The sequence below is a fragment of the Podospora pseudocomata genome, chromosome 4 (assembly GCF_035222375.1).
Source record: "Podospora pseudocomata strain CBS 415.72m chromosome 4, whole genome shotgun sequence".
NCBI classification, from domain to species: domain Eukaryota; kingdom Fungi; phylum Ascomycota; class Sordariomycetes; order Sordariales; family Podosporaceae; genus Podospora; species Podospora pseudocomata.
Window position 1 is genome coordinate 3,520,133 of NC_085888.1, and position 21,643 is coordinate 3,541,775.

General features: G+C 54.7%; 8 protein-coding genes across 8 annotated transcripts; 4 read left to right on the top strand and 4 right to left on the bottom strand.

Annotated features, from left to right (window-relative positions):
• Positions 1-4: 4 nt before the first annotated feature.
• On the bottom strand, positions 5-2,279 carry QC762_404850 (uncharacterized protein). Its single transcript, XM_062889939.1, has 3 exons — positions 1,502-2,279; positions 683-1,442; positions 5-622 (listed from the first exon to the last, which is right to left on the bottom strand). Exons 1-3 carry the CDS (start codon positions 1,793-1,795, stop codon positions 213-215), a joined length of 1,464 nt encoding a protein of 487 aa, XP_062744061.1. The 5' UTR covers positions 1,796-2,279; the 3' UTR covers positions 5-212.
• QC762_404840 (uncharacterized protein) lies at positions 2,272-4,087 on the top strand. The gene is made up of 2 exons (XM_062889938.1): positions 2,272-3,080; positions 3,139-4,087. The coding sequence occupies exons 1-2, from the start codon at positions 2,390-2,392 to the stop codon at positions 3,792-3,794; spliced, it is 1,347 nt and encodes a 448-aa protein (XP_062744062.1). The 5' UTR covers positions 2,272-2,389; the 3' UTR covers positions 3,795-4,087.
• Positions 4,088-4,279: 192 nt separating this feature from the next.
• On the bottom strand, positions 4,280-7,033 carry QC762_404830 (uncharacterized protein; the record flags this gene model as incomplete). The annotated part of the gene is made up of 1 exon (XM_062889937.1): positions 4,280-7,033. One exon carries the CDS (start codon positions 7,031-7,033, stop codon positions 4,280-4,282), a length of 2,754 nt encoding a protein of 917 aa, XP_062744063.1.
• A 1,075-nt stretch (positions 7,034-8,108) lies between these two features.
• QC762_404820 (uncharacterized protein) lies at positions 8,109-12,398 on the top strand. Its single transcript, XM_062889936.1, has 3 exons — positions 8,109-11,007; positions 11,072-11,916; positions 11,983-12,398. Exons 1-3 carry the CDS (start codon positions 10,329-10,331, stop codon positions 12,316-12,318), a joined length of 1,860 nt encoding a protein of 619 aa, XP_062744064.1. The 5' UTR covers positions 8,109-10,328; the 3' UTR covers positions 12,319-12,398.
• QC762_404815 (uncharacterized protein) lies at positions 12,036-13,397 on the bottom strand (the record flags this gene model as incomplete). The annotated part of the gene is given in 3 exon segments (XM_062889935.1): positions 12,036-12,862; positions 12,932-13,200; positions 13,210-13,397. Coding segments are annotated over 3 exon segments (915 nt in total). The 3' UTR covers positions 12,036-12,404.
• A 640-nt stretch (positions 13,398-14,037) lies between these two features.
• Positions 14,038-15,704, top strand: QC762_404810 (uncharacterized protein). The gene is made up of 3 exons (XM_062889934.1): positions 14,038-14,430; positions 14,588-15,091; positions 15,157-15,704. The coding sequence occupies exons 1-3, from the start codon at positions 14,385-14,387 to the stop codon at positions 15,663-15,665; spliced, it is 1,059 nt and encodes a 352-aa protein (XP_062744066.1). The 5' UTR covers positions 14,038-14,384; the 3' UTR covers positions 15,666-15,704.
• On the bottom strand, positions 15,660-17,624 carry QC762_0072410 (uncharacterized protein; the record flags this gene model as incomplete). Its single annotated transcript, XM_062883759.1, has 3 exons — positions 15,660-15,921; positions 15,991-16,165; positions 17,093-17,624. The coding sequence occupies 3 exons, from the start codon at positions 17,622-17,624 to the stop codon at positions 15,825-15,827; spliced, it is 804 nt and encodes a 267-aa protein (XP_062744067.1). The 3' UTR covers positions 15,660-15,824.
• A 2,385-nt stretch (positions 17,625-20,009) lies between these two features.
• Positions 20,010-21,542, top strand: QC762_404790 (uncharacterized protein; the record flags this gene model as incomplete). Its single annotated transcript, XM_062889933.1, has 1 exon — positions 20,010-21,542. One exon carries the CDS (start codon positions 20,010-20,012, stop codon positions 21,540-21,542), a length of 1,533 nt encoding a protein of 510 aa, XP_062744068.1.
• Positions 21,543-21,643: the final 101 nt, after the last annotated feature.

The window sequence follows — 21,643 nt, forward strand, 5'->3', positions numbered from 1 at the left end:
TCTGGGCTCGTTCAACTCCGGGTCAATGCTACCCCGAGCCGTCCCGCCGATGACTTTTTGTTACAATGGTTGCCAGTTTTCCCTCATGAACTGTATAGCTTTCTCTTCCTTGACTGGAGGCATGTCATAGGATTGATCCGCTTGGATGTACAATGCTACGATTTCTTCATGGTATCAATTCGATGAAGACAGGCACCCCTTCTTTTCCCCATTTACACAGCCATCAACCACACCCCCAGCCCAACAAGCGCGGTCCAACCCAGCACCCTTGTCTCCCACCCAAACACCGTGGACGCAGCTGAGTCTCCATTACCATTATTGTTGCCGCTCCCATCCCCGTTTTGTCCGCCTTCTGGCAAGACAAACTTTCCTTCTGAGTTCTCGCCTGTCCTCTGCAGAACGTAAATCTCGCCCGTAGAGTCGCTCGAAAACCAAATTCTCCCCTTGGAGTCAATGGCCAGCCCCACCGGCCTGAAGCACTTGTCTGGGCATTGCGTGTTGTCCACATTCGTGATGATATCCCTCAGGGCCCCCTTGCTATCAGCCGATGCCACTGGTTCTCCTGTCGCGGCATTGAAGGCGATGCTTGCCACCTTGTACCCCACGGGCGAGGACCGGTCAACTGTTATTTGTTACGGTCAGCATACAGGCACTAGGAGGATATTATGAAGGAAAGACCTACAGCTCCCCCTAAACGTGATATACCCCGTCTCGCCCCCAGTAGAAAACTTGAGATCAATCGGCGCATAATGCGCCGGAAACGTCAACCTCGGCGCGACATAATCACTCTCGCACGTCTCATCCGTCAACGAGCTGTTCTCCTCCACGGCAAACTGCTTCCCCACCCCCAGCCCATCCCCATCCGGGATCTCACTCGGGTCCCAAACCGCGAAGCAGTGAGGGTAGCCGTAGTTGTTGTTGGCAGAAGCATTAACCTTGACAGTTTCATCAAGATAGCCAAAAAAGTTGAGCTCCTCTCCGGGGTTGTTCTCCCTGATGTCCTGCCCGTTTCTCGTCACCCCGTCCACGCTGTTTTCCACGGCGTATATCCCGCCCGTCCGGGGGTGTTCTGCCACGCCGACGCTATTCCTCAACCCCCAGCCGAGAACGTCACCGTCGGTGTTGAAGTTGTAAGGGCTTTCCGAGTCAGAGCGGTTGGTGATGTCAAAGACTCTAATCTGGGAGAGGCCGGACGAGAGGACGGCAGCGCGGTCGCGGTTGGCTTCTGCGCTGCCGCGGGAGACGATGAGCTTGCCTTGGACTTTTTCCGAGATGAGGAGGGTGCGGGTGACGAGGTCGTTGTTGCTCATGTTAGCGACGAGGGTGCGAGGTTGCGAGGTGACGGCACCGCCGCGGGCGTCGTACGACCAGGCAAGTACGGATTCGGCGGTGGAGGCGTAGAGGATGTCCCCTTCGTTGGACAGGGCGAGGCCATGGTTGAGCTGTTCGAAGCGTCAGTAGTCTGGTTTTGCAAAGAGGAGATGTGGGATTCAAAGCATACACCCTGGAGCTCAACCAACATGTGGGAGTGGTTGGCGTGGAGGCATGTTCCGCCGTTGTCTGTGAATCTGTGACGACTGATTCCCTTGCCGCTCTCCACAACAAGCAGAGCACCGGCTTCATCAAACTGGATACTTCGTGGCTTGGTCAACCCGCCGGCGACAAGCTGTGCTTGCCAGCCATTGGCAACAACCGGAGCAGGGTTGCGGGGAACGAGAATGTCGCCGCAGGTCCCCTGTGCCAGAGCACCCGCAGTGTAGAGACACGCTCCGGTCAAGACGGCTTTCTTCACCATGTCGTCTTCTGTATAGCCTCACCTGATGCTGGCCCAAGAACCAAGATGAAGGAGACAAAAGGCGGGCCCAGATGTTGTTAATATGTACGCAGAATCCAAGAACCAGGAGCGCGTTAGCGAGAGGAGAACAGAGCGTGGAAGGGAAATCAATGATGCTCTCCTCAGCCTATCCCAATATGTGACCTGCGGGGAGCAACGCAACGCTTCCAGCCCAAAAGCAAGGCTAGTGCTCATCTTGCCTCTACTTCTCAACCCCTCCAAGCATTTGCTTCACAAATAGAAACCAGAAGTGGATGATGTGATATGGGGTGGCACGGGAGACATGTGTGTGCCATGCAAATTCCCCGCATAAACCGCTCACAACTTGCCCTGATCAGCCAATCAACCTACACCATGATGGTGGGATTGGTTGGAGGGGCAGGACATTGTGGGGGAAACTGGACGAACGGCTACGTCCCCCTCAACCACACGCACTCGAGACATCCCACCTGGGCCAGTCAAGTTTGACTGTCCCATGGATGCAGTGCCGAGAGTTAGAAAGAAACGGCAAGTAAGCAGCATCATGCAGGTTGGCTGTGAGGAGGGGCGGCTGGGATGTTGGAGAGGGGAAGCTACCTTGTCTTGGCTACCTGCTTCGAACAGTATGCGAGGGTGGTGTGCGTCTCGCCTCGATCAAGTCGTGGGTTCTCGCGGTTTTCTGTGTCAAATAGACCCGTAGACCCAGAGGTGCGTACATTTGGCATTTTGCGCATTCACCCGGCGATAACGGACCAGGTTGTCCTCCAACATCTCAAGCTGAGGTCTATCGTGATACCACAGACTGCCCGGCAGTTCAAGATGAGATACCTGCCCAAAGTCGCGCTTGCGACAGTGGCCTCCTCCCTATTCCTGCCACCAGCTTTCTCCCTTCCACAAGCTGGATCAGTCCCCGACGCCGCCCCTCTCCCCTGGGTGACCATCAACCCCCAAGGCGACGCCGAAACCATCATCCCCAAAGTCATCACCACCGAAGGCCACCGCGCCACCCTCTCCAACCCGCCCGCCCACCTCATCTCCACCGCAACCTACACCCTATCCCCTGACGGCCGTCTCTCAACCTACACCGGCCTCGCCCCAGTAGCAACCGCCACAACCAACCCCGACAACAACAACAACAACAACAATGACGACGACGACGACGACGAACCCGCCGCCTTCCTCGCCTGCCAATCCGACAAAGGCCACGACGAGCCCTTCTGCCTCCCCCGCCGCGGCTCCTCCCTCATCGCCGGGCGCACATATTACAGTCTGTTCCCTCCTCTCCCCCCACCTCAGTTGGATACCCAAACCCTAACTCACCACAGTAACCTGGTCCCCCTCCTACTTCTCCCCCCAATCAACCCCCCTCACCCTCCACGTCTTCTTTTCCTCCTCTTCTTTGTCTCAACAAACAGGCATCAACCTCACCCCCATCCCCATCCCCGCCTCGGTCGGCTTCTACGCCTGGACCATCCCCCTCAATTTCCCCACCACCTCCCCCATCTCCTTCGCCCTCCAGCACAACGACACCACCACCGAGGAAGCAAACGACATCGTCACCGTTTCCGGCCCGACAGTCAACGTCTTTTCCTCCGATCCCAACCCTCAACCATCAGCCTCGGGGGGTGGCCACGGGACCAACCACCTGGCTATTGTCCTCCCTATTGTCATCATTGCCATCTTGATCGGGCTGGCAGGGTTTTGCTTCTTGTTCCGTCGTCGAAAGGGGAGGTGGCCTGTGATTGGCGAGAGGGCGAGGTCATCAGGGAGTGGGTATACCGGACAGGGAGGGAGGAGGGTGCAAGAGGACCAGGTTGGAGGGGGAGTGGTGACGGGGGATAACAAATCCGAGACCAACATTGGGGTGGAGCTCACCGATCGGGACAGCTGGTCGCCTACCTCGCCCAACTCGCCGAGCAGGGGAAGGAATGTGTTTAGGGAGGAGGTGGAGAGGCAGGAGAGGTTGGCTAGGGAAGGTTGAGGTGGGTAAACACAAACACTGCACAAAAAGCCCAGCAGCAGTAAAGTAGGTCGAGATGTGATTAGTTTTAGTTACATAACAGCTCTGTAGAGCATAGGTATTTTGTTCATCGTAGTGGGATCAGCAATTACAAAGATGCTAAGGTATGTCCAGGTGGCCGACCAGTCCGCTTTGACGGTTGGACTAAATATATGTGGCGTGTAAAAAGCGGCCAGAGATGGGGGGACCTGCCTCCTCCTCCAATGCCAAATGGTCTAGAATGCAGAAAGCTGAAGAACCCATTCCATCCGTCCGTCCGGTCATGCAAAATCGATGAATATGATGCTGCTTGTGCAGTATAATCCCCCTCCCCGCCCAAAAAAACACCCTGCCCCCTTTGCCCCATGTTAGCAGACCGTGACCTCCATCCATTACATCCAGCCTCGTAGGTATTCAAGAAAATGTGTGTTGTGGTGCGCCGCAAGGACGGACATGCCCAGAGCAGCTCAGCCAGAATCGTCCCACCAGCCGGCCTCTACATTCGGCTTGTAGGTGCCAAACGCACTGAGCCTCAGGTGCTTCTTGTTGGCAATCTTGATCGACGGATTTGTGGCCGACAGGGGAACGGGGAAATCCGAGGGCGAGATGGGCGAGTCTGGGCGCGGAATGCCTTCGTCTTCTTCGTCTTCAGCCGGATCCTCCAGGATCTGATTTGGGATCGAGTTGTTGGCCGGGTGGGTGGGTTGGACGCTGGCTTGATCGGATGATCCTTTACGGGGAAGACTGCCGCTCCGAGGTGGCCTCCGCGCGCCGGTAGTGGGCATGGACATGGCCGACAAGGATGCACGCTGCTTGTGAGGTTGTCCCGATCTGGAGCTGGACCTGCTGCCCCGACGGTCAGACTCGGCCGGCGCGGGAAAGTCGTCCAGCTGCACCATTGGGCCAACATCCGAGCTGGACTCGTCCATCATGACGAGGATGTGACCGTGCTTTCCGCTTTGCTCAACCGCTGAGCTGTTCGCCCGTGACCGAACATAGTCCTGGTGACGGGGTCGTGCCGACAGCGGGTTTGCCTCGGCGCGGACGGTGCTCATGCTGAGAGACGACTGCCTTGACATCATGCTCATGCCGCTGCTGTCGTTGGTCACCTCCCGCTTCAGGCCCGGGTGTTCCTCCTGGTCCGTGTTATCCTCATATTCGGCAAGAATATCCTCACGCATCCGGGCGCGCTTCTGACGCAAGGCAGCCAGCAGCATCTCTTCCTGTCGCGTCACTGCCATGAAGCGCCCGCTCTGGTTGTCCTGAATGCTGCTGGCGGCACTGCCACGGCGTCCGCTGCGGTTGCCACTGCCCTGGCTGCCTCTGCTAGCTATGGAACCATCGTCCTGCGTGGAAGACGACCGTTGACTCTGCAGATAAAAGTCCACGCTAGTGGGCGACAGTGGCGGTGTCTGCTCGGGGCGTGAAGCCTGCGGTGGTCGCTGAGTGGGATGGATGGGGGGCGCTGGAAAGTCCTCAAACAGGGTCTCCTCGGGCACAGTCCACACTGGCTGGTCCTGGGACTTGCTCTTGGGCACCATGCTGATCACCTTGGCTTCGTACGTCGTTGGGGTTTGAAGCGCCGAATACCCATGCGTTCGGGCCGTACCCGTCGTGCCGCTGGAGGAACGGTTTTGTGGGGGGTAGATCTGTAGTGAGTTGTTCATGCTGGAGCTGGGGGCCAATGGGCTGGACCGTGGGTTAGTTTTTGGCGCTTTGGAAGCCGCAGCCTGTTGCTCCCGGGTCGGGAAGTACTGCGGACTTTCGGCAAAGGTGGTTTGCTTGGGCGCCTTGCTTCGGCTCGAGTCTTCGGATCTGGTGAAAGATGGTTGAGACATGGCCGATCGTGGGCTGACGGGACTGGCGGGGCCATCACTGGGGGGCGGGGGGACGGCAAGCTGGTCGCTACAGGCATCGTAGTCGTCTTCTGAATCGGACGAGAGGGCCAAGACGCTGTTCTGAAGCAGGTCAATCTCCGTTAGGCTGCGGTCTGTGCGTTTTGACGCTTTGGACGTTCGCGTGTGCCGACTGGAAATGCTGGCACAGTCGGCCATGGGCGATACAAGACTGGGCGCGCTTGGGGGCCTGACCAGATGGACATCTGGAACCTTGACAGTCAGAGGTGGCGGATCTTGCTTCTGGCCTGTCCGCGATGCGCTGCGCGGAAAAGGTGAGAGGGAGGGTTTGCCCGTGTTGCTGGTGGGTGGTGTTGGATATGCTGGGAGCGCGCGGTCTGGCGGTGGCCCCCGACGCTCTGGAACTTGCTGGTAGTTATTCTCCAGCGCCTCGTCAAACGTTTTTTGCTCATAATGGTCATAAAGGTTGTGCAGTTCGGCGTTGGGCTTGATGGGGATTTGTTTTGGGCTATCCGAGCGCCCGGCCGAGCTGATGGGTGACGGCCGTGGATCGGGAGTGGCTGTTTGTTCTCGTAATGACTCCTTGGTCATCTTGTTCCGAAGTCTCCGGTCGATTCGCTGTGAAATCGGTGGGGGCGTTGATGCAGAGGAGCTGGACATGACGGACGGTGATGTGGTGAGCATATCAGAGCCCAGGACGTGGCCGTTGGTGGGTTCCGGTCTGAGATGTTTGTGACTCCTCTTGGACAGGAGCGAGGAGAGATCGAGCCTGGAGGGCTTCTTCTTCTTCAGCCCTTTCGGTTCGGTGTTGAAGTTGCCGTCAAAGTCGAGAATGGCATGCGCCTTGGATGGCAGTCCCTTGGCCATGGCCGAGTTTGCGGTCTGCTGGGAGATGGCCAATGGCACTTTCGCCTTGTCGTAGTAGGATCGGATGGTGGAGCTGGACTGCTGGCGACGCAGGCTGGAGGCATCAGTGGTGTCGTCGTGGCGTCCTGATGGCGCCATATTATCCTTGGGCAACACAGCCGACTCTTCCTCCCAGCGCCTGTCTCGGTTCCCCGAAGATCCATGGTGTGCATCATCACGACGCGCAGATCCCAATCGGGAGCCCGCATTGTCCCGCCCGGCCGGTGTTTCCGTGACATTGATGCTGATCCCCGCGTTCGATTGGCCGTCCCACGGCCCCCATTTTGTGGTGTCTGATGTTGCGCCTGCGAGATCGAGGCTGATGGCGGTGGTGCCGAGGATCCTCTGGGCTTTTGTGAGTGGCTCTGAGATGGACAGCGGCGCGGCAGAGGCGGCGGGTTGCGACTGTTTGTGTTTTCGGCCCGGGAGCGAGAAGGGAAATCTGGACGAGTGGCCCATTGCACACTGGGCTCGGCTCGGGGCCGATGCCGAACCTGACCGGGTCGGATCTCGAGCACCACAGGGCAGTCTCGTCTCTGGTGTGTGTCTTCTCTCCGGGTCACCTGGGGCAGCTCATGACAGTCGTGGCAGGAGGGAAGAGCGAGAATAATATTGAGCTGGAAACAAGAACAAGAGCAGAAAAGAAGCGGTGGGGACAGGATCGGTTGGTCGGTGGTCGGCCGTGGTCGGTGTTCGCATCCAGCCAGGTGCAAATTTCGGGAGCCGGCAGCAGCACGTCAGTGGTTCCAGGGGGTTGCTGGCTTCGATGTTAGAGACGGGTGTCGGTGTCGAGCGTCGACGACGGATGAAGTCGATGGAAGTCAAGGGCGCGCAACCCACACGAACGACGACGGGCTGTCGCGTTCTCATATGGCTCCCGGCAGACGGATCCTTTCTGGCACACGGCCCTCAGCGCAGCAGTCGTTCGGAGGCTCGTCGTTTCTTGGCCCACCCCTTGCTATCGGCAATCAGCGGAATCCCTGGTGTTTTGGACGGCCCCACCCACCCAATGCTGCTCACGACGGCGCAATTTTGGAGGTGAGGTGGTGATAACGACGGCGATAAGGATGTTATAAGTCTACACTGGAGGTAAATACTGCGTAGGTACTGTGTCTTGAAGAGCCACATGAGGACGGGAGGAGGAGAGAAGAAGAAGAAGAAGAAGAAGAAGAAGAAGCAGAAGAAGAACCTGAGGAACCTAAGAGAAGGAGAAGCGATGGGCGCGCGCATCGGACCAAGAATGGGAGGCCCGTGAGAGAATACAACCCTTTCCTTTCCCCATTCTGCTTGGCCATCTCTGATAATATTTCCCGGTCGCGGTCACGGGTCGGGGGGGGTCGTGTTTGTTCAGGTCCATGTCGATGTCGTTCCCCTGTGGATTTGCTGCATGGATGCTGAGATCCCTGCTGTGGCCCTGCTCCTCCCCTGCTGCAAGCCACTGTGGCCGTGGCGCAAAATTTGCAAAAAAGCAAGGGAACGGGAACCGTGGACCGACAGCACTGCAGATTCCATCATTTCCATCTTTTGTTCTTTACTCCGATGAACTGAGAAAGCCTCACCCTCTGTCTCTTGCATTTCAATCGGCGTCACCTCTGCATATCCAATATTATGGAGCAGTACCGGTGTCTCTTGTTCAAGGTCTGGCTGAGGTGAGAATGGCGACACAAAGACAAAACAGAGGCAGCGATACCCTGGTCTGGGTCCCCTGGGGGCCGCCAAGTGGTCGCATTCTGTGGAGAGGAAGACAGGTACTGAAGACTTGCGCGATCGTCAGCAATCTCAGGCCAGGTCAGCGCCCCAGCTGAAAGAAGGCTTGGAAATCGTCAATCGCCAGCGATCATCCAGTGTAAAAAAAGAAACACGATGAATTAGACCCCGGAATTCCCATGGCCTGTCATTTCCAGCTCCTGTTCTTCTTCTGGTTCCGCCCGAGTCAGCACTCCAGGGCTCCGGTCCTGAAAGCAACACTCACCCGGTACCAGCATCTCCAGAGAGTGAGCCTGAGGTGTGAGAGAGGAGAGAGAGGAGAGAATGCAACGGTTACACACGCTAGGTGAAACTCACAACATCCCCTTCCACCTGTTTCACTCACTGTATGTAGCTCCAGCAGACGACCGTAAGAAGACCAGGCTTGCGAGGTGCTGCCACAACCAAGAAATTACCGACTGATCTGCGACCCCCATCGCCCGTCGATGCTCTGTCATTCTTCAAATCTGAGATGGTTGATCATGGTCACCGGCGACGACAGCGATATTAAAGGTAGCGAATGTAACCCCACGCACACAGACCGCGTTTATTATCCCTTCTACAATGCTCTCTCTCTCTCTCTCTTCTGGGCGACGGAACCTGCCCAAGAACCATCAGCACATCCCCCCGCTTTCCTGCCGATCTCTTGGATGGTCCCAACTTTGGTAGAAATTGGCTGAGAGGACGTGGCCGAGAAACTTCAAGCTTCACAGATCAGAGCTTGGCATCTCATAGAGTCTCCTCCCAACCTGCAGCCAGATCGATCCATCACACACACAGCAGCCTACCATGGCACCTGCAGCATATTAATGCCGTGCCGGTGCCGTGAGATGCACAGAGTCTCTCTCTGTCCCGGCGTCTTGGTGGTGAGGGGGATTGGGGCCCAAGCACTGTCATGAAAATGCGGGGGATGCGGGGCTTTCATCTGTTTTCCTCATTTTTTTCTTCTTTCTTTTCGGTGTTTGCTGAAACATGTCTCAGTCGCTGTTCCAACACTGCCGGGTTGTCTCGAGATGATCGAGATCTGCTCACCGTCAATCTTCGGAAATTTAATCGACTTACCTTTTTGTCGATGCCGGGCTCGGACCTCTCGGCCGGTGCAGATGTCATCGCGTTAACTCCAATGCGCACGGCTTCGGTTTTGTGCATTGGCCCTTCCGTCCCGCTCCAGTCACTTCTTGGTTCGAGTCTGATCATTTTCCAACCTGGAAATATCATTTGATCATTGTCCCTTTTGAGTGGCTATTGGCTTGTGCTTGCCTCTTGGATGTGCCACGGAACCAATGACAAGGCTGACCACAGATATCTCGAGATACGGCACCACGATGGTGCTTTTGGCCTCAAGTCTGCACCCAAATCTCTTGCTCAGAAAGACCACCTCCGATATCGTTCCTTTGGCTACCTACTAGTACCCCAGATTGCAAGGGAGCCGATATCTTCCACGTCAGCCGAGGCCACCATCGGGATCAGTAGCATTGTCACTCTTGATCATCACTGGTCAAAGATGCTTAAATTGTTCCCAGGCAGTCTACCAGTATTCTAGACGTATCACCGCGATGGGTCCCTCGGCCCTTTCCGACGACGATTGGTGATAACCAATCCCCAGAGATCCGCCACGTGAAGTCACGGTAGGATGGAAAAGGCAGGCGGCCACTCAGCTGGGTTAGAAGCTGGAGGCATGCCTTGGCACCGTTAACCACCTGTCCATTCAGGCAGGTCGCCCGCCCAACGTGCTAGTACCCCCAGCCAATCAACACGCACAGCACCCCTGAATAGCCCCTGAATTGGGCTACGATAACATAACTGGTGTAACGGCGGCCAGGTCCGCCTTATGTGGTACTTGCCTTGCCTATCAAATCAACAAACTCCATATCCCACGTGCAATACGGGAGGAACATGCAGCATATAACTACGAGATGATCGCCTGCAACGGCTTGTCCTGTTTTCAACAGCTTGGACTCGCACAGGCCCGAGCCCGATCCCGACGACAGCCACGACGACGACGATCATGAAGGCCTCACCGACTGCTCTCGGCATCTTTGCCATCACGAGCCTTCAGTCTCTGGCGTCCGCCCTGACAATCGCCGAGATCAATGGCAACAAGTACATCTCGCCATACTCAGGGCAGACCGTGACCAACGTCACCGGTCTCCTGATCGCCAAGGGTCCCAACGGAGTATTCATTCGGTCGACAACCCCGGACAAGGACATTGCTACTTCTGAGGCCATCTATGTCTTTGACCGCAATGTGGGTGCCAACCTGACCGTGGGCGACATCATCTCTTTGGATGCCAAGGTGCTCGAGTATCGGTCAAGCAACGCCTACCTCTATCTGACCGAGTTGTCCACTCCCAAGAATGTCCAGGTGCTCTCCAGCGGGAACAAGGTGAAGGCCTTGGTGATTGGGAAGGACACAATCGACCCCCCCAACACTCAGTTCAGCTCGCTGGATGGCGGTGACATCTACAATGTGCCCAACGGAGTGGCCAACATCTCCGAAGTGAACCCTGTTCTGGAGCCCAAGAAGTTTGGATTGGATTTCTGGGAGAGCTTGAGCGGTGAACTGGTCACCGTCCGAAAGCCGAGTGTGATTAAGCAACCCAACAACTATGGTGATACCTGGGTCGTCGGTGACTGGAAGGTCACGGGGAAGAACAAGCAGGGAGGCATCACCATGACCGACAAAGGTGAGCAAACTTGACAATTTGGTCTTGGGCTCTTGTTTTTTTTTATTAACATCTCAAACCATAGATTCCAACCCAGAGGCTATCGTCATTGGCTCCCCTCTTGATGGCACCAAGAACCCCAACACCAGCAAGATGGGCGATGAACTCGAGGAAATCACCGGTGTCGTGCAACATGCCTTTGGTTTCTACTCGATCCTCCCCCTCACCGCCGTCAAGGTGAGCAAGCCCGCCAAGGGTGTTGCTGCTCAGAAGCCCACCAGCCTCAAGAGCAAGGGCCAGTGCAAGGCCATCACTGTCGGTAGCTACAACGTCGAAAATCTGTCTCCTTCGTCTGAACACCTGCCCCTGATTGCCAGCCACGTCGTCACCTACCTCAAGTCCCCTGATTTCCTCTTCCTCCAGGAAGTCCAGGACAACTCGGGCCCCACCAACAACGACGGCATCACCTCTGCCAACCTGACCCTTTCCGCTCTCGCTGCCAGCATCAAGGCTGCTGGTGGTCCGACCTACGAGTTCGCCGAGGTTGCACCCGCCACCCCTAACCTTGACGGTGGCCAGCCAGGCGGCAACATCCGTCCCGCCTATCTCTACAACCCAGCCATCATCTCCCTCTACAAACCCAACCAAGGCCAAGGGGACGATGCCACCTCCGTTGTGAAGGGCTCGGGTAAGAACTCTCCTCCCTCCCTGACCTTCAACCCGGGCCGCATTGAGCCTGCCAACCCAGCCTGGACCGCCTCTCGCAAGCCCGTTGTCGGTGCCTGGGTCGCCAAGGGTGCCACCAAGCCTTTCTTCACCGTCAACGTCCACTTCGGCAGCAAGGGCGGCGGTTCCAGCCTCCACGGCGACCGTCGTCCTCCCATCAATGGTGGTGTGGCTGACAGACTTGCCCAGGCTAATGTCACTGCTGTAGGTCTTCAAGTGTTTTCTTCCACTGTTCTCATCAAGATCCCGAGTCACTGACCCACCCGCCAGACCTTCATCTCCCAGATCCTCAACGCCGACCCCAAAGCTGCCGTCATCTCCGCCGGCGACTTCAACGAGTTCTCCTTTGTCCGGCCCATGAAGACTTTTGCTGAGATCAGCAAGATGAAGGACCTGGACGAGGTGGCCGGCATCAAGCCCACCGAGCGGTACACCTACGCCTTTGACATGAACGCCCAGGCGCTCGACCACATGTACGTCAGCCCTTCGCTTGCGGCCAGCAGCAAGAGCGACTTTGAGCACATTCACGTCAACACTTGGGGGTCGTACGCCGAGATGGTGTCGGACCATGATCCCAGCGTGGCTCTGTTTGATTTGTGCGGGTGAGATGGTGTTGTGGGGAAAGGTGTACGAGTATTGCCTTGTCAGAGGCTTGTAATATTAATTGAAGTTCAGTAACATGTGAAAGACGATCAGCTCAAGACGGACCAAGTCGGTGTCGAGGTGCCAGCAGAGCTCCCTGATATCGAATTCGAACTCCCATCGTCCTGACTCGACCTAGCCGTGACTGTTGCAGTTCCGACCCTGAATTCCTCTCTTGCAAAAGCTCGTGCAAAGACTGGGGGATTGGGTGATGGGACTGGCACCGGCCTCATCTCCCCATCTGTGACCACCTGCCTGACGAGCGTCCCGTTGCTGTGGTGGACTAGTGTGACAGAGTCCGTCCCGAGGGAGGCAAAATCCACATAGCAGGCGGACATGCTGTCCTTGAGCCTCATGTCGGCGAGGTCGTAGGGGTTGAAGTTCCCCACGACCACGTAAAAGCCCTTGGATGGCGCGATCTGATACTCCTCGCTGGGCTGCGGGACGAAGGTGGCATAAGGGCCGATGCTCTGGCGTGTGGACGAGCAGAAGCCGACAACGAATTGGTCTGGGGTTCGGCGTTTAGCAGGATGTACGGGGGTGAAAATAGAGTGTTATCAGTAGAAGGAACACCTACTCAGCTTCGCCTCCTTGACCGAAAAGTCGCCCCGGGTCTGAATGCAGAAGCACCCAACAGCACCGGACGGTGCGGGGTTGTTCTCGGTAAACGCCGGCGTGCCGCTTGAGCTGTCTATCATGAGCGTGGTCCCGGGTACGATATTGCCATGTTTGTCTGTCGACCCGAGTGTGACAAGTCGCTGGTCGATGACCTCAACGCCACTCCCGACGCGCTTTCGGTTCTGGTCGTCAGGTGACGGGTCGACTTCGACATCGTAGAACCCGCATCTTGCTTACAACTTTTTGGACAGCGTGAAGTTGGCCTGGCCATGCGGGGATGCCACCCCCCAGGCGCTGCTGATGATGCGAGTGACCACTTTGATGGCCGAGCCGCCGTTGTGCTTGATGGTTGGCGGTTCAGCGAATAGGGCGTAAGACCGCTTGATGTCGGAGCGGTTGTCGATTGAGATTGCGTATGGAGCCATGGCAGTATGTGATGATGCAGTCCTTGGGACAGAGTTATATGGCTTTGAGAACGTTATCTACGTCAATTCGTTGGCGGGACTGATGGAGCGCAGTTTGATGAAGCAAGGAACAGAGACCGTGTCGAAAGTCTAGAACCGAATGACAGCTACAAAGTTTGTAATCTGTAGGCAGGGGAGGTTCAGCTGGCCCTAACAATCGTGGCTTTTCATTATCGATATGCGTGATGGCCAAACGGGTATAGCTTGTGGCGTATTCCAGGATCACAAATCGCCTGAAGTGAAACTTTGGCTCTATCGATACATCGTAGAGCCGAAAATTGATGTTTTCGGAAACACTGTCCGCTCCATTCATCATCAGCACCCGTAAGATCCAACCTACCAACATACCTATTATAACACCTTGCTTGGCTGGCATTGCTGAATTGACAACTACCGATTGAATGAATGACATGGTGAGTGGTTCGAATTCGTATAGGATAGTCTACTTAGTGGCTGAAGATATTCCATACTTTCATCGATGTTATCTTATGTTCATAGTTGCAATTCAGGGGCGCCCCTTAATCATCATCTTCCACGTGATATACACGTGATATATACCCCTCATTCCAATTTTCCCTTCGTAAATGCATGGCAGATTCCATTCTGTCGTCTCCCGTCAGGCATGAATCAACACATTCCAACCGGCGCGCACGGTATCTCCCTCCCGCCGCGATACACCCGACAGCGCGGCAGCTGGAACTCGCCAATGAAAAAGCCTTTACCCATTCTGTCTCGGCCGGCCCGATTCCCGACAGCTGCAGCATCTCCCGTTCTCCACTCTCGACACATCGTCATCCACTCAGTGCCGGCCGGAGGCTCTATTCCTCAAAGTTCCTTCGTATCAGGATTGGATGAGTAATTGAATTCCAGAATAAAATAACCCCCCTCATTTGTCTTCCATTCCCATCACCAGAATTCTCTACCAACTCGACAAAAACATCAGGAAAAATGGCAGGAATCGCTCTCCTTGGTGCCGGCATCTTTGCCCGTCATGGTATGTTTTGGTCCTTTCTCATCAACAAATGCCCCCACAAAAAATCAAACAGCCCTTTTTCACACCCCTTACGTCATTGTCTCCATTCCCACCACCATTCACCATCACCAGAACCATCACCACCGCCAGCACGCAGCAAGGCTAACACGAAATACAGAACATCTCCCCGCCATCCTCGCCTCCCCAGACTTGCTCTCCCTCAAAGCAGTCTACTCCCGTTCTCAGACCTCCTCCGTCGCCCTAGCCGACGCCCTCCCCGCCAACGGCCCCAAGCCAGACATCTACTATGACTCCCCCTCCGAGCCCGGCCGCGGCCTGGCTGACCTCCTCAAGAGAGACGACATCGTCGCCGTGGATGTTGCGTTGCCTATTCTGGCCCAGCCCGAGGTGATCAAAGCTGCTCTCAAGGCCGGAAAGCACGTCCTTTCCGAGAAGCCTGTCGCGGCCGATGTCGAGGGGGCAAGGGAGTTGATCAAGTGGTACGAGACTGAATTGCCAGCCGAGAAGAAGCCGCTGTGGGGTGTGGCGGAGAATTTTCGGTACATGAAGAGTTTGGTGTTTGCTGGGGAGGAGGTCAAGAGGATTGGAGGCCGGGTGGTGAGCTTCAAGCTGGAGAAGTTTGGGTGGGTGGCGGAGGATAACAAGTATTTCAACACTCAGTGTGAGTTTGTTCTGGCTACCTACCTATGGAAAGGAAAGTGAGATGCTAACATGGACACGGAATAGGGCGCAAGGTTCCTGACTACCAGGGTGGATTCTTGCTGGACGGTGGAGTGCATTTTATGGCTGCACTGCGATACTTGCTTGGGGCTTCTGGACAGGAGTTGAGCAAGGTGGCTGCGTATACCGCTCTTTTGGAAGAGAGATTACAGCCTCTGGATACCATCCACGGTGTTGCTTCGACCAAGCAGGGCGTGAATGGCTCGATTGTCCTTTCTTTTGGGACCGAGTTCAAGAACGGGACGGATTTGGAGATCATCACAACCAATGGAACTGTCAGCTGGAGCCCAACCGAGGTCAAGACTGTGACCAAGGAGGGGGAGAGCAAGAAAGAGTTTGAGTACAGCTCTGGTGTTGGTGAGGAGGTGGCTGTGTTTGCACGGGCTATCAAGGCCGGCACTGGAAAGGTCGACGGTCTGCAGACTCCCGAGGAAGCGTTCAGGGACTTGGAGGTTTTGGAAGGATTGCTAGAGTCTGGATCTGGGGGCGCAAAGGTGAAGGAGATGCCGGTTTAGATACTGATTGTCCATTTTTGAAAACTACCCTACTTACCTACCTACCTACCATGCGCCATCCCCAGCCTCTGCCGTGACGCAATGCCTTCCCTTCCTTCTTAGGTGCTTTTCACTTCCCTGACACTTTATCGCCCAGCAAGATAGCACGTACAGGCGCTGCTAATCCTTGACGCGTTGTTCGTACACGCTGATGCGATGGCCGATGATACCGAGGCCGGCAGAATCTGGCGTCTCACGATGGTAGTGACGCCGGTTGCTCTGCGAGAACGGAGGTTAGGTAGCTGGTGGCATTGGTCAAACCTTGAAACCAAGAGATAAAACCTACGTAGCTGTGACGGTGCGCGTGCTCGGAATAGACGTGCTGACTCGTGTAGCAACTGCAGTAACCCTCAGCGTTTGGGTAGCAACGACGACAGGCGTGAGGTAGGTGAAGCAGAATGCTCGGCCGGTCTGTGTGGCGTATTGGTTGATGCGGCTGCGACATATATCGGCTGTACAAGCTGTTTGGTGTTAGAGTCATATCATATCAGGTGTCATACAACGTGGGGATGTATGTACTTTGAGCTGCCGCAAAGGCAAGGAGCAAGGAGCTGATCAGGAACGAAAAGAGCTTCATTGTGGGCCAGACTCTTTGTTTGGATGTGGTCACTGAGGGTTTACTATTCAGCGCTTGTGGGAAACTCCGCTCTAGATTCAGCGCATCAGGACAACTTGTGTCTATTTATCCTCCATTGCAACGAAAAGATAATATTTTGGGCGGATAAGCAGTGATGACACTCGGCCGAGTGCATTCCAAAGAAAATTGGATAACTGAAACACGTCGCTACGATGCCGCGGAAATTTTGACGATGAACGTTGGTCAGAGTGACACAGTTTGAAGTAATTTTAGGAATCGATCGCCGTCTTGTAGACACAGTGCCGAGGAGTGGCGTCCCCAGAATTCCAACGGGTGGGCAACGTCGTATTCCTTCACTCTAAATATGAGGTATATACATCGACCACCTCACATTCATGTAAGCTGTGGCATCAATGTCTCGCAGCTCCAGAAACGCCGTGAGGATTAAGTGCATCCTAGCGATCCCATACAGCAAAGCAACAAGCCCAATCGTCTAGAACCCCCATGCAAGTGGTAGAGTGGTAGGTTCACGTGCCGCTTTGGCCCTCAGCTTTTCTATCCTTGCTTGCTCAGAATCGGGAATAGCGGCCTTTGTTTGTTATCCAGAGATAGATCCACTCCCATCTCCCAAGGCGTATCCAAGACGCTGCTGTTTCGAGAACCCAGAATGCTGCCGTGACACCAAACGGTATCGAGCTGGATACGCTCCACAACACCTTTTCCGTTGTAGTTGGAAAGGAAAAGTTCCATCCAGCCACATGAACAGCAGTAAACAAAAGTTTCGCAAAACACAAGAAGTATTCTTGCGCACCGTATGGGTTCATCGGAAACCGGTCGTTGGGGATACGCTGAATCGGCTGGTCGGGCGGGATCACTGGCATTTTCATGAACGGTTGGACATTGAGTGTCCGGCCCGGACCGTTCTCATCGATGAAATCTATTGGTGTGGTTCTCCATGGCCGATCGCCCGTAATATCGCCGATCGCTGTTCTTGTCGCAAGCCTTATCGGTGTCCTGACATCGGCCCGCTTGTGAAGCCAAGCGTAAGCAGTCATCAGAGAGCATACCACGATGTCCATAGTGTTCAACTCGAGCGTCGTGATAGCCAGTCGCTGTCCGGCCCGACCAATCGCGTGTATGATTGTGTAGCTAACCTGGAAGGATGTGATGAGGCGTGCAAACCGGTCCTGTTTTGACTTGTACCAGATCTCGACGACATCGGTTTCGGGATCTTCGATATGGTTGTTAACAACTAACCAGTGAAGTTGCTTGGCGTTCAGGGGAAAGGGGCCACTGGCTGCCGCTTCGAACACGAAGCCTCCCACATCGGCAAAGAAGGCCATTCTCATGGTCCATTCCATTGGGTGTAGCCGGAGCTGTGGAAGTCGTGAACAGAGTGACGAGCTCTGCTCCACCGCCCCGCGGCATAGGTGAGAACAATTTCTGGCGCTAGAATAGCCAAGAGCATCCATAGGACCCGACGGCGGAAGAGGATGGAGAACGTGTCTGACTTCTGTGGGACATTCAAGCAGCGAAGAGTGAAAGTGCAGATAAATATAATAACAAGTGACGTCCAAAGGATCCCCCAAGTTCCGCGGAAATCCGGCTCACCAACTCACCCTTGAACGAGGCCGTTATAAGCTTCCAAAGAGGCAGATGCTATCACTTCCGGCACGAGGGCTTTGGTATCCACTTTGTTGCTCATTCCACCTCCTGTCTCGCGACCTGGTCGCCTGTCTCTTGCTGCTCAAAACGGAAATCGAGTCACACGCCTCCGGGATCAAAGAAAGCAGACAACCGCGAAAGATTGAATCGGAAGGTGAGGTATCGTAAGGTGGGTAAACTTTCTGGTGTGGAACTCGAGTTCAACTTTGCTCAAGAATACCTATCGGTTATAGAGCAGTTACCGGGCTGGACCTCGCTTTACATACCTGGAGAACCAAAAGTGGCACCAGCTGGTTTCAGGACCAAGCCCAAGTACCTCGTGCAGCTGAATGCACATCGACAATAACAACAACATTACTGTTGGCCAACATATAGCTGCAGTTGGAGTTTGGGTACCAGGTAGTTGGCCAGAACCAGAAGCCCTTTGCCAGGTGGCCCGTACAGTGACATGTGCCTCACACGGAGCAGTCTGCACATTTCATCATGGGCCTGGAGTTGAGTTATCTCGCACCACGGAAAGTCTCAGGTTGTTCTAGACTTCCGGGTGCTGCAACCAAACATTCATATTCATATTCCTTGCTGTCTTATTCCTACACTTCGACTGCCCGTCGAGCTTTGTTGACGAAATAAGGTACCGACTATAGCTTGCAGATGCACCATGCCACCTCCCATGTCCCTCAATTCAGTCCTATACTCGGCGGTTTACATTTTTGGTGTTTTTGTTGTTGGATACTTTATTTTCCTCACTATCCTCAGCTATCCCATTTTTTTCAAAATCAAGTCTTTCACCTGCACAGGGTGACTCTTACCTGGTTCCAAGACATCACTGTGCCTGAGCAATGGGGCTTCTTGCGCAACGAAGTATCCCCATTCACTCTCTAGGCCCCGGACAGAGTCACGCTGCAGGCCTGGCATATGCTCCCGTTTTAACTCTATTGCCAGCATGGAGAGGAGCTCATCAAAGAATCAACGGCAAATTCCCAAGACATTACCAAGCGTCGTGGTTTCCAGCTGCTTCAGGGAGATCCCGAGGCCCTCCTGGTCCTTTACCTCTACGGGGCCGCAGGCACACTAGGTTCTGGTTGGCGACTACTAAGCTACCGGGCTATGTTAGCGGGTGCCCCAGGCCGGATCATACCGTTGCGTTTGATTATCGTGGTTTTGGAATCAGCGGGGGCTCACCATCCGAAGAAGGTCTTCTCATTGACGCTCTCACCTTGGTGGACTGGGCCATCAAGGAAGCCAGTATCCCCCCTTCACGAATCGTCGTTTTTGGGCAGCCCATAGGGACTGGCATCACTTGGTCTCATAGCAACTAGATGTGTTGGCATGCAGTCAGTGCCACAAGGGTTGGAGGCATCACGTTCGAGGAACTCGAGGAAGAAAAAGAGCAAACCAAAAAATTATTTGGCCCAGCAGGCTGGGTCGTCGAACACCAAACAGCGAAGGGCTTGATTCGAGAGGAGATTGCCAAGTGGGGGCTTCATGACCGTATCATGTCGTATCCGATTGTGAGCTTGGCTATACTGCGGGCATTTGAAAGTAAAGGAAGTCTTAGGCCGGAACTTACTGCCAGTCGGTGAACCTGCGCAAGAGAAGCCGCTGCAATGTCTTGTGATGGTTCGGAGTAAGCAAACCACCGGTATCTTGGACATGAGATAAGGGAGAGGTTCCTAATATTGCCAGAAACTACCAGGACAGTGGCATGAAACATTCAGTAGCTGCCCGCCGTGTGCCTTGATAATATCATCGCCGATGGTTCTTTGTTTAAATTGTCCTATTTCAAGAACAATCCTCTTTGTCACCACGTGGTGAATCTTGGCAGCATTGTCCCCAAACTATCTTCTCTTTATTTGTATGCTATTTTTGGACTACGGTTGTGGTAACCTTTGGTGTGGCTATTGCCTTCTAGACAAAGTCTAGACATGATTCATTGTCTTGGCACTATCCCTTGATACATATAAGACCAGAAGGCCGGGCATCATATAAGCAGGCAAGATTTGGGGTTTATAGAACATTTTCATCAACATCATCTCTTACCTTACCTTATACGCATCATCATCATGCATATTGCGTCTTTCCTAGCTACAGCCCTGGCTGTTCAAGCGGCCAGAGCCCATCTCATTATGAACACTCCCACCCCTTACAACTACCACGGGACCAGCTCCCTCGTTCAAGTCGATCCTCTTGGGGCGCTTCCCTTCCCATGCCAGGGCAACACCGATGTTGTCGAGGTGACATCCATGCAGGCCGGTACCGAGCAGCTCGTAAAGTTCACCGGCGGTGCCCAGCATGGTGGCGGTTCTTGCCAGTTCAGTGTCACCTATGACTTCCCGCCTCCGGCTGACAAGTCAAAGTGGAAGACAATCTACACTTTGATTGGAGGGTGTCCTGTCTCTGCAGCTGGCAACTTGCCCGCCGCCCAACCTGATCAAGACGGACGTGCTGACTTTCCCCAGTGCGGCAATAATTCTGGAGTCGAGTGCGTTAGACAGTTCAACGTTCCTATCCCGAAGGATATGCCAAACGGGAACGCTACCTTCGCCTGGACTTGGTACAACAAGATCGGCAATCGTGAGGTCTACATGAACTGTGCCCCTGTCAAGATCAGCGGTGGCTCCGACGATACGACCTTTTTCAACTCGCTTCCTCAGATGTTCGTGGCCAACATTCGCGGTGAGTGTACCACCAACAATGGTGTTCTCAACATTTCCAATCCTGGTAAGTTCGGAAAGGTTCTTGAGCAACCTGCTCCCGGCAGCGAGGGGACTTGCGAGAAGGCTGCTGGCGTTCCTATTTTCGACGGAGACTCTGGGGCAGCTCCTGCTCCTGCTCCCACCCAAGGTCAGTCGTCTACTTTGATCACCTCTACTAACTCTGCCACCGTCCCTCCCACTGCTACCTCTCCAGAGGAGGATATTACAACCATCACCCCTAGTTCTTTGGAGACCTCAGTTGTGGTTATTCCCACTATAACCCCTGCTGTCGTCATTCCGGAGTTGGTCGGCGTTCCTTGCTCCCCAGAGGGTAGTCTCTTTTGCTTCTCGCAATCCGAGTTTGGAATCTGCAACGGAGGTATTGCTACACCTCAGGCAGTGGCTCCTGATACGACCTGTTCATTTGGGACCCCTTTGAGCAAGAGGAGCGTCAAGTATGTCTCCAAAGTTGTAGTCGTGGGACCTAGGCAAATCACTGCCATCACTCCTATCGAAGACAAGCCCACCAAGATTATTGCTATCACTCCCATCGATGATCCCACCAAGATCAGTGCCATCACCCCTATTGATGAGCCTACCAAGATCAGTGCCATCACTCCTATTGAGGACCCCACCAAGCTCACCACCATCATCCCAATTGAGCCTACTAGCAGACTCACTACAATTATTCCCATTGACCCCACAACTGAGTTTCCTTCCAGAGGTGGTGCTCTGCCCACTCCTGCCCCGGCTCCTGTCCCGGCTCCAGCTCCTGTCCCAGCTCCCGCCCCTCCTCCTCTCAGGGGAACTCCCTGCAGCAAGGTCGGCAGCTTCTGCTTCTGTAAGGTGGCAGGCAAGGTATTTCCTCAGCTTGTCCCTATGGGAGCTATCTGCACCTAACCGGTAAGCGCCCGGATCGTAGTCACCTACCTATTTTCTTTTCTTTTCTTGTACAAATTTGGATACCCGCGGATTGATAAATTGAAAGAAAAAAGTTCACT